The sequence below is a fragment of the Aythya ferina genome (assembly GCF_964211825.1).
Source record: "Aythya ferina genome assembly, chromosome: Z".
NCBI classification, from domain to species: Eukaryota; Metazoa; Chordata; class Aves; order Anseriformes; family Anatidae; genus Aythya; species Aythya ferina.
Window position 1 is genome coordinate 20,214,471 of NC_140299.1, and position 12,261 is coordinate 20,226,731.

Sequence of the window (12,261 nt, forward strand, 5' to 3'; positions counted from 1 at the left end):
GCCAAGTGCCGGGTCCTGCACCTGGGGTGCAACAACCCCAAGCAGAGCTACAGGCTGGGAGAGGAATGGTTGGAGAGCTGCCAGGCAGAGAAGGACCTGAGAGTATTTCTGGATAGTCAGCTGAATATGAGCCAGCAGTGTGCTCAGGTGGCCAAGAAGGCCGACGACATCCTGGCTTGCATAAGAAGCAGTGTGGCCAGCAGGTCTAGGGAAGTGATTGTCCCCCTGTACACGGCTCTGGTGAGGCCGCACCTCGAGTACTGTGTTCAGTTTTGGGCCCCTCGCTACAAGAAGGACATCAAGGTGCTCGAAAGAGTCCAGAGAAGGGCGAAGAAGCAGGTGAGGGGCCTGGAGAACAAGTCCTACGAGGAGCAGCTGAGGGAGCTGGGCTTGTTCAGCCTGGAGAAGAGGCTCAGGGGTGACCTTATTGCTCTCTGTAAGTACATTAAAGGAGGCTGTAGCGAGGTGGGGGTTGGTCTGTTCTCCCACGCGCCTGGTGACAGGACAAGAGGGAACGGGCTGAAGTTGCATTAGGGGTGTTTTAGGTTGGATATTAGGAAGAACTTCTTTACTGAGAGGGTTGTGAGGCATTGGAATGGGCTGCCCAGGGAAGTGGTGGAGTCACCATCCCTGGGGGTCTTTAAAAGACATTTAGATGTAGAGCTTAGTGATATGGTTTAGTGGAGGACTTGTTAGTGTTAGGTCAGAGGGTGGACTTGATGATCTTGAGGTCTCTTCCAACCTAGATAATTCTGTGATTCTGTGATTTCCAGTAGTACTTGATATAAACTACAGATTTTCAGATGTAACCTGTGTTATTTCTTTTGTCTACCTGTCTATATTTAGGAGTTTCAGTCTGATTTTTAGCTTCCCATGGTGATTTTTGCTCAAGTGCATGATACTGAAATACAGGAAGCTAATCACTTAATTAGATAACATTATTTAATTATTAAATAAATAATGATTGATTATACTTCCAGTGTCATAAAATAAAAACTGGTAGATTACACTTCAAAACCATAAGTTTCATGGGAAACCTGAAGCTAATTGATAGAAACCAAGAACTATCTTGAACAAAGTCTACAAGAAACATGCAAGAAGCTCCATTTAAATAATCAAATTATTGATTTCTGATGGGTTTAAGATGCAGAACCATGCATGTAAAGGGTATAACTCAAGTCCAATAAGAAGCAATATAAGCATATAGTAACAGAGTATTTTTAGGCCCAGAAACTTCTTTTGGACAAACTTGCCTCCTTTTGCATGTACATGTATTCTTTGTACATAAAAGCATATAAAAGCATCTAAAGCATCTGGCAGACTGAGTTTGTCATTAGCAGGCAGAGAATTTGTGAAATCTCCTATCTATTTTAAAGGTACATGAAGAAAGACCTTATATGGTTCCTTCATAGCTCATTATACTTTCAGCTAGAAGTGCATATACTAGAAATGTAGTAACCAAAAGAGATTTAATGCTTGCTCATTTTTTCATTAAAAATGAAAACTTTAAAGCTCAGTCCTTGAGTCACAGGTAATAGTGGTTTGTTGTTGTTGTTTTGTTGTTGTTGTTCGTAATTTGAAAATGAAATGCTATTTATAATTCACTGATGTGTTGCATTAGGAGAATTACTATAAATTTGAAATGAAACACTGTTCATATGATTGCTTGGAAAATGTGAATCACAGTGAGAGGAACCCCTCTTCTGGTTGAAGAACAAAACACCAAGCATGAAATCACTATACAGCAAAAGGAGTTATCCCAAGCTATTCTCAGAGGACAGCAATAGCGTGTTTAGTTACCAATTTAGGGACCCTTTAAAGAAGACACCTAAAATAAGTCTATTTGCATGTCTGCTTATTTACACTGACTGTAAAAGGACTCTAATGAGCCTCACCAAAATAGGTATCTACATCCTAGACATCTAAGATGGATAATAAAAGTGCTATCTAAGAAGTTTATTGGTACATGAAAAACTCCCACCTCCTACTCCCTAATTTATCTGTACACCCAACATGCAGTAGGATACTTGTTTTATACTGAAGATCAAGTATGCCACTAATACGTAACTGTTTCTGTCAACAGTTTCCGAAAAGGATTAATGTGGATATATTGAATAGAACAAGCCATATTTTAATCATTGGCTTCTACATATTCACATTTAAAGATGATTCTAACTTCCAGACCACTATGGCTGCTATTGCTTTTAACAATTTGAACATTTTATTCCCGTGCTGCTTCAATTCTCTATTACACAGTTCCCTACTTTTTTCTTAATGGATTTTCTCAAACTTTTCTACCTCAAGGTAAATTCTTAAAATAGCAAAAAATAGTTTTTAATCACAATGCAAGGATTTTGTTCTTGCTGCTTGAGTCACTTTGCTTTACCAAATCCCTTTTTATCTTTCCTTTATCATTTTTTCCCATAAGGTCTAACAGTTCTGTCTTACTACACTTTTGCTTTTCCTGGAAGATGACACTTTCAGGAAGCTTAGCAACATAAAACTTCCACCTTTTGTGTCTATTTCTGTTTAAGTATCGACATTGTTTAGTGACACCGTGTCTTCCAGTCACCTAGTTTGTACAGCATGACTGGGAGGACTTTTCAGCAGGAAAGACTCTGCACAAGCTACATTACAAATATTCCCAATAAAAATTCAGAAAGCATAGGAGCATCCAGAAGGATCTCTAATCATTCTAAGAAGAGCAGGAACAAAAAAAAATAATAAAAAAAAATTGTTTGCAATATGTCTTTTCTCTTTGGTATAATGCCATTGTGCAATGTGTTTTACCAGCATTATATATGCTTCAAGAAAGCATCTATGCATGCTTCTGTGCTTATGCCATGAAATTTGTTTCTATGGAAATGCAATTAAAAAAAAAGCAAACAAACAAACAAACAAAAACAAAACAAAACAAAAACAAAGTATATAACTAAGAATGGGAAATGGCATTCAGGCAAAAAAGTACCCAGCCTCCATCTCCATTCAGCAGTCAAAGTGAACTATAGCTATTTTCAACCTTTATAGTAGCTTAATATATCTTTTTCTGTATCATTGATGTCTTTTAGCCACTTATATCCAATGCACACAGGCCCCAGCTCAGCTAGTTCAATGCATAATTTGGGCACAGCAGTTCCAGCAGCATCTCTGTAGAATCAGATTGAACTCAATTAGATTAAATTATCCTTGCTATTCTTTACCTTCCACTCGTGCTTCCTTTAAATTTCTTGGCACAGAAACATTTTCTGTATTAGCTGCACCACTGACTGCACTACCTTCCTTCCAAACACTAAAACCTCAGTTGATGTATCGTTTCTGACAAGTACTCTGCACTCTGGGGATTAGCTGAATGGAAACCTTCAGATCAGGGGGGAATTAAAAATGAGCAACAGTAACTTCCAGCAGATTGTGTCTTGGGTCCTGATGTCTGAGCAGCTTCTCCTGCTGGAGAAGAGAAGCTGTCCTCAGGCAAACCACTGGGGGAGATCATGTAAGGTAAGCTCCCTGAATGTTCACATGCATGCATATTTTCTGTTCTGGATATCACATTTTCTGTTACTGGCAGGGATTTTACCGTGTTGTAGGCGTTCTAAAGTTAGCACCTTGGAACCAAAGAAAGAACCCTACTTTTTAAAATTTCTGTCTCCAGTTAGGATAACAGACTTCTGGGTGACTGCACTGATTTGTGAGACAAAATCCATGGTTAAAAATAGATGTAGCATCTCTCAATAATTGAGATGTCTCATAGTTAGTAATTTGAAAACAACACCCAAAATGACCTCTTAAAGTAATACATTAAAAAATTATTATGATTATAGGTGTTACAGGCAAGAAACACTTCATGACAGATCCATGTATTCATCTTTCTCCCCTCCCTGTTCAGTTAGTTACTATGAATTTACGTATGATTGCAAAACATTCATAACTAAGGATGATTTTCTGTGCATAGAATGGATTTGAAAAGATTTAACCCTCTGTTCCCTAATCAGCCCATACAAGTGCTCACATTACACGTTGAGTTCTTTGGAGAATAAAATAGTACAGAACTCCCAAGACTGGATCTTTTAGAGGGATATGTGTTTGAGGATAGATGAAAAAAGTAATGATGTTACCACTATCCAGAGCTTAAGAAAAGAGATTATTAAGATGACAAAGGCATGGTTCTCTTCAAAAAAACTGAAGTATAATATCTTCCTTTACTTACTATCCCATTATGACACAATTAAAAAGACAAGAGCTTTGCAGAGGATCAGTAAAAATCAAGCCAAGACCTAACCGGAAAAAAAAAAACGCTGAAAATACTGGAAACGATAAGCTCTTGCTTTAAATGATAAATTGCTTGTATAGTAAGGGCCTGTATGCTTACACTACGAGGCAAAGCAAATCCTTTCACTCTGTCAACAAGCCATAAAGACTGTAACCACTTGGAAGACTACATGGAGTAAGAATACATGTATTAATAAAATATAAAAAATTCAAAAAAGTATGTTCCCATACCATGGGAACAACTTGGTTCAAGACCAAGTTGCCATGATAACAACCAAAAGTACTGCATGATATAATAAGCTATGAAACAGTATAAGGGTATTATTATAAAATTCATTTTTTAATGAGACTTTCATTTTTATAAACATATATTAACTTTAGAAACCCATGCTGTTTTCTTACCTGTTATAGTTGCTTTGTTAATGGATGGTTGGTTACACATTGGTGACCGTCTAAAAAAAAATAAATAAGTTATAAGCCTGATTAACTCACAGGTGGTTGAATCCTTGAACAATATAATAGGAAACACTTTTCCTTTAGAAATTATTTGGGACTGACACCCACTAGCATAAACAAAGAAAGAGTTCATTCAGCTATTTATATAACGCAGAAAGGAATTCACAACTGATGCTCAAATCTTTCTGCAGATTGGGAACGTAAGCAGGGATATCTATAAGTTTGTTAAAAACCTGCCTAATCATTGCTGGAGCTTGTACACAGCTTACAGTTTGGTCTATATACATAGTTTTTATTCTTACAAGAATACACTCACTACCCACATTCTCTTATATGAGATAAATTCTTAAAGCAAAAATTAGTTTTAAGGTCATTTACTATGTTGCATATACATTTCACAATAATCTTTAGGACAAACAGCACAGTGGAATCCTTTGCTCGATGATTTGCTGAACTGACACAGCTGCTTAGGGTTGTATGGATGAGAGCAAGCAGGGGCTGAATATTCCAACCAAGAGGCCTGGAAATATCTTTCTACAGCATTGCATATGCAATGATACGCAGCTGTCTTTAGATACTGAAGTCTTCAGTGAGAAATTGATGCCCCATCTCTGGAGGTGTTCAAGACCAGGTTAGATTAGCCCCTGAGCAACCTGATCTAGCGGGTGGTGTCCCTGCCTATGGCAGGGGAGTTGGAACTGGATGATCTTTGAGGTCCCTTCCAACCTGAGCCATTCTATGATTCTATGAAACTGCTATGGGAATGAGCTTCCATGAATACTAACTACTTCTAATTTCTGGAGACACACATTCTGGATAAGGAAAATTGCTTCATTACAAAACTTTACAGTTTAACTAATGTTAATGTTAGCTATGATTCTGTACCAGAATTGGAGAAAGGTCATATTTATAATGTCGCATTATAATCATGAACTACTGTGGATATGTTGGATGACTTCTAGCTCTCGATCATGCAAGTAGCTCACAGTGAGTGTAGCTGTATGCTCACTTTCATTCATTTGCACAACTCATACTCTTTGCCTGATAATCGCTTCTGAATGATCTTTGGCATATGACTAATTTATTGAAAATCATAGAAATTGCACACACACAAACCACTCAAAATTTATGCAGGGATAGCAATGAAAAAGCAGTTAGTAGGCAAGGGGGCTGCTGTCTCAGCTATAAAGTATAGTAGATTTAAGGGATTAATAAAGTCATTAGTCATCACATGTTTTATACAAGCTTGGTGACACAAACTGAAATTTGTAACATCTAATTGTTATTCCTAGTTTACAATTTAAATATACTGCTGAAAAAAGTTGACACTCACTTGCTGGGTGCCCGATCTTGTAAATTGGTTAATGCAGCAAAGTTATTCCGTACAGTACGTAGGCTTGCCAGCACCTGAAACATATAAAATGGTTTCAGTCTAAATTTCTGCACAGGTGAGACTGAGTTAGCTGCAATCCACTGTGCTGAAAGAAAAACGAAAGGACATTGCAAAACATAAAAGGTTACCAGGGCTGGTTGTCTGAAGCTTTTGACCATTACTTAACAACATGTCTGTAATACAAGGACAATAGTTTATTTATTTTTTCCATCACAACAACTCATTATTTGTTTAAAGACAAACTTACTTAAGAGGAGGAAAAGTTTTTCACATAATACTAAATTCTCTAAAACGACCATAAAAGCATTCGTGTTTGGACGATAATAACCCATTCAAACCTAATATTTCATACGTAAAATATGATTGCAGATTTTTCCATTTGCAGTTCAGCCCCCACAAAACTCAAAGGACAAATGGAATGAGACTGTCTAGACTGGCAGGAAAAATAAAACGTGTCTCCTTTAAGGGGATGAATTCATTTAGAGACAGTACAAGAGGACAGATAAAGAGGAAGGCATCACCTCAGCAGGTAGGAAATGCCTGTAGATACAAATCTACAAGCTCTACACATTGGTAAAGATGATTGAAATGGAGTACTCACTTTCTGGACGTATTTTTATGCAAGACAGCAGCTAGAGGAAGCAGCAAAGTGTCTTTTTTGTATAAGCGGCATAGGCGTTCCCCACTGAAGGAGGTTGGATAAATGCAACAAATTTTGCACTACATAAGGACAACAGGATACTTCTCTGACTATGGAGAGGCAGTTCAGCTGATGTCAGAGAGGGAACTATGAATTACTTAAAATCAAACTGCGAATGGGAGGAGGCAACAAAATTAATCACTGTGTCTTTGTGGTAGTTACCCACTACTTCTCCTCAGCACAGATTATTCTGGTTCCCTGGTGAACTGGTGCTGGCATTTTAGACACTAACAAAGGTGGGAATGGGAATTTGGCTTTCAGAAGTCTAAGCCATGGAAGATATAACTGTCTTTCCACAGAACACTTGAATTTATACGTGAAGTAGAAAGGGGGTTGGAGAGAAATGAAAGAAAAACTCGTAATATAAAATATTCTAGAGATATTCATCACTGGAGGTATTCAAGCGATTATTGTAGGTAATTCCTAAATGTGTTGAGATAATAAATTTATTGCCTAATTAATTCCACTATATTTTTCTTTCAAGAGATTGGGAGGCAAAATCGCATATTCTACATTCAGAACTGAATTCAAATAATTATTTGTGCCATCAAATTTGCGTGCCCAGGTTATAGTGACAGTGATAAATGTTATATTTAGATGTTTGATATACGCAGATGGAAATGTGGCATGGAATGGAAGAAGGAGAAAGATGTAAGAGTTCAAAAGTTCAAAAATGAAGACATTAAATACAAAGGAAAACTGCTGAAGTCTTAGAATATTCTAAAAGGAAAGGATGAGTTGCAGGTGCACAGACAGGAAAGGAAAAATGTTGGGTCTGTTAAATAAACACATGTTTTAGTGACTGCAGGCACTTGTTTTTCTTTGGTCAGTGTGCCTGGGTTCTGGTCTATGTGTGCCAAGATACTGCAATTGCTTGTATGTACTAGTATTATTATGGGAAGCAGTGCACTAGATAAACATATCTATGTGGCTCTCAGAGATGTCTCAGGCCTTGAAAAAACAGTCAGTATTCCTGGTTGTAGGTTCTTCCTCAATAATCCCTGGTGGACTGAAATTATCTGCATATTCAAGGTGCACGGAGAACTGGGAGCAAGCACAACTGTAGCTACGTGACTTCAGTGAGCCATCTCAAACACATCCATGCCTACTAGCTCCCAGCCTCCGCTGGGCTGAAATGAATGACTGTACCTGCTGCATGGGACTCAGTTTCAGAAAAGTTAGTAGGCTAGGCACAATCCCACGTGAAAACATAAACCTCATTGAAATGAGTTGCATCTGAACTAATATGATACTGAGCACTTGGGGTCCTGGAGGAAGGAGTGTGCAGAGCTGCTAGATTGCTCAGGGACAGTTATGAGTGGAAGCTAATGAGCCTAGATGGGCCCACACTCAGGTCCCCAAAGAGATGTGAGGGAGTTTCAGTGCCATGCTCACCACTATTCACATTGTCTAGGCTTTTCCACAGTCTGAGACATTATGAATCCCTCTTTTTCTGGAAAGCGGAGACTGGACTATTCAGCTTTTAAGTCCTCCTATTTGTTCTTCTGTAAGGTTAGAAATCTGTTCTTCTGTAAGGTTAGGTCCAGGGATAAAATGGGTAGTATCTGCCCAGCATTCCTGCTACAATAGCATAGTGCATACATATTTTGACACATTCTGCAAAAGCAAGAGGACCCCAAATAAATATAAAAGATTGTCAGAATGACAACTAAAACTGGCCATTAGCTCCAGAATTCAGTGCAGCCAAACAAATCGATTTATTGTGCCAAAGTGTAAATATCTATGCAGCTATGATATTAAATATATTAAATGACAGTTTCTCTGTTTACAAGGCTCCCATTTGTGCTTAATGTTCCCAGAGTTAGATCTGTGAGCAAAAAAGCAACCAGTCTGCAAATGTCTTTGAGGTTTAATCCCTAAATAACTATATAATTTCAAAAATTAAGTTGTATACAGTCATTAGTGAACTTAAAAAAAATCAAACTTCTTTGATGATAAAAAATTTGGTCATTCAATTTCAAATCACTCAAATGATTTTATTTTGAAATCTGAAATTCTAACAATTAAATTATAGCAGTTTCTTTATATTATAACCCAGGGAAGCATAACTAATGTTATACTTAAGACAATTTTTGTATCTGGTTTACTGAATCTCATTTCTGGTAAAAATAGCAAATTGTCTTGGGGGCAGATTCTGTGTGAGGGACACAGCATGCCGTGCTGCCTGCAGTAATGAATGCAGCCACAGTGCCATGGTAATGTGCTGAACAGTAATCAAAAAGCTAAAACTGGAGTTATTACCACCTAGTGGCTTACGATTGGATGAAACATCCTTCCTGATCAATGGAAGAAAATATGGATGTTTTCAAATAAATGGAGCATACATTCCAATACCTGGTGTCACCAGGAAGCTTTGGCTGTTTACAACACAAAAATGCAACTACATGATGAAATATTGCTCTTACTAAGAAGAGGACATTAAACAAAGCTAAAAGCTGTTTTGTGTGAGGTATAGACATTTTACTGGTATACGGGACACAATTCCGTAAGTCCTGTGTGTGATCCTAATGCTGCTAATGTATTTCAGAGGGGTGAGTCCTGTGTTTATCTGCAGATGTTATTTGTGAACAGGCCCCACTAGGATAGGATTTTGCATACTGAAATCAGTCTTAGATAAGGACTAAGTTTTTCCGAAGAGTATAATTAGACATAGTGTCCCCTCTGTTAGGCACCATTTCTCAAGTGCTTATCAATTCCTCTTATGTTGGGGAATATGATGCGATAGCTCACCCTGCTCTCTTCCTTCTCTCCAACGCAAATGAAAACAGGTTGATTTAAAACACTGCTAACAGGGTTTTCCATCGAAACAGTAAAAACAACTCACAAAATGTATTACAGCAACTCGGTGCGACTACTCCTGCTCCAATTGCTGAAGCATGTCTGTCTATGCCCACAGGAATACCAAGCTGCCCTTGACACAAATAGGGTATTTTCTACCAGGTGAAAAAAGCCTGGTGTAACACTTATTGTTTTTCTAGGTGTGCTATAACTTGTCTCATCTATGTGGCATAATTTGTAATAAAATTTATAATAAAATTCAGATGAAAATGAACATATACTCAACTGAAATACTGGATTTTTTGACCATCATACAATTTGAATTTTTTCTCTGCTTAAGAGTTAGTGTTTTTATGTTTCCGGAGGAACTAATGGAACCCAGAAGTGGTTTTACCTTTTTGTTTGTTTGTTTGTATGGTAATTTCTTCTCTTTCTATTATTGAGGAATATTTACTATTTGGGAAGTCATAAAACATAGTTAGAAAAGGCCCAGACTCAATCTATTCTCTGCTAGTAAAAGATGAAGGTAATCTTCATATTAAGGTTTCAATCAACCAGTGTTATATATGAAGACACCATATCTGAACTGTAATGAAACTGAAACCAAAAGGACACCAAAATTTATTTTATCAGTTAAGTTACAGTACAATTGCCTATATTCATTGTATGCAACAGACCTGTAAGCAACCTGTAAGCAACTTGTGTATTTAGACTACAGTTGGACACATTATTCATATTTGGAATTGTTGTGTGTCTCAACATTTCTCTTCCCATTCACTTTCAATCACATATGACTTCCAGATTTATTTTTTCTGTACTTTCACTGAATTAACTTTCCTTTCTGTCTATTACAGGGTACCTATCATGAGTTCAAGGAATATCAACATTTACTTTTCATACATGACGAGACAGTTCTGCTGCTAAAAATCGAAATTACTAGATTTGATCTAAATTACTAAGATTTTTGATTTGTTATTTTATAGAACATAAAATCTTAAAAGAAAAATCAAATAGATTTGATTTTGTAAAAGAACTTAAGTATTCTGGTAAAGCTTATCTTGCATCTAAAAATTACCTTACATTGTGTGCATAAAAAAAAATCACAAGAAGGCATTGTAATTGTAAACAGCAGTATAATAACAGAACAAAGGTTTGTCTTCATCATGACTGTCTGCTACAATATTTGAACACCCTGCAAGCTAACATGTTTTTTGTGTTCTTGCACTTCACTTTTCAGATAGTTGAAAAAACATTTAAAAAGATATAGAGCATACAGGTATACATAATAGAGTCAAAGGTATATGGGTGTTTGTTTAGAGAGGTTTTTCCTGTTTCATGCAAATAAATCTTATGTAATATTAACAGTGGAAAAGAGCTGTTTTGGCCTCCTGGACTTTAGGTTGCAAGATCATGTGAGAAATAAGGCAAAACTGTGCCTACCTGAGCAAATGGTGTCACAATCAAGTCATCTCCATGTCTGAAAAAATGAGCAGAGTTGTAAGTTAGATATTAATGAAAGTCATCTCACTGCTACTACTTTTATAGAGAGAAAATGAGGTTTTACAGTGTGCTCTGGGTTACTCCAGGTTTACTCTTCAACAGTTACACACTACCATTGCTTCACAGATTCTTTTGAAAAGCAAATACCAAATTAGTTATTGCCCAATTACCTGTGTATCTATGGGACGGCTGATGAACCAACCAGTTTCTGCACAGCTTTTTGGACAGGTGACTGCATGGGGCAGACCTGCAGAGATTTCATCCCAAAGGACAAAAGGAGAACACTGAAAGCGATTACATTAAGGGTTGCTAGCAGGTTTGTGAGCAGGGGCCAGGCGAGTAACTGCAGATGACTGGGCAGTGCATCACAGACTAATAAAAACCTAGTAAAACTTTTGAACTGACTCACAATCATGTAGTTACAGGGGGTGTAACCAAGAGTGTGCTGTTGCTGTGGCAACCTCACCCACACCACTCTGGCTGACGTAGGGCAAGGTGTCGGGATGACGTGCTGTAGCAGAGAAGGGAGGCAGGAAAAGAGGGGTTTCTTCACTTCTGTGCTGAAACACTTGCACAGAGACGTTGGCTTATGCTGTGAAGTTATTCCCACTTGCCTCATGAATAAAATATAGAAGTTGCACACAAAGTACCACGTGTAGTCACATGTAGGGCTATGGGAACACTGGACAACTGCAGGAAGAAACTGATGAGAGACTGAAGCATGGGTATCTGCCCAGTCTCATCTGAACTGTGTGGGGAGGCAAAACTTGAGTTTTCAGTTATCATATCTAGTAGATGGCAGCAATCAAGATTAAAAAAAAAAGACAAGTTCCAAAGACAAAAATTGAATATGACTGTATTTTACTGAAGTGAATTTGCCATGATAATTTCTAAGTTGTATTTGGACTTGAAATCATTCAGCAGAAATACCATTGCTTTGGTGCTGTTTTCAGGTTATTTAAGCATGAAGTATGAGCATTTAATAACACATTTTCAAATCAAGGTCTAAGGTATTTCATGATGTTTTCATGACCCTATGAAAATGAATAGAGCTCTTAAAACCAGATGGTCATTAACTCCCTTGTTAATGCCCTGGGATGATTCATCATGTCTATAATAACCAATTGGATTTGGTTTCATGAGACAA

General features: G+C 37.5%; 1 protein-coding gene across 5 annotated transcripts in view; it reads right to left on the bottom strand.

Moving 5' to 3' along the window:
- The window catches only part of PDE4D (phosphodiesterase 4D), a 629,197-nt gene that overhangs the window by 105,410 nt on the left and 511,526 nt on the right, over positions 1 to 12,261 (bottom strand). For all 5 annotated transcript variants that reach the window (XM_084504096.1, XM_084504097.1, XM_084504100.1 and 2 more), the window contains 3 exons: positions 11,055 to 11,091; positions 6,056 to 6,129; positions 4,669 to 4,718 (listed from right to left, as the gene is read on the bottom strand). In XM_084504096.1, the coding sequence (XP_084360222.1) occupies positions 4,669 to 4,718; positions 6,056 to 6,129; positions 11,055 to 11,091 (161 nt within the window). The remainder of the gene's footprint in view (positions 1 to 4,668; positions 4,719 to 6,055; positions 6,130 to 11,054; positions 11,092 to 12,261) is intronic.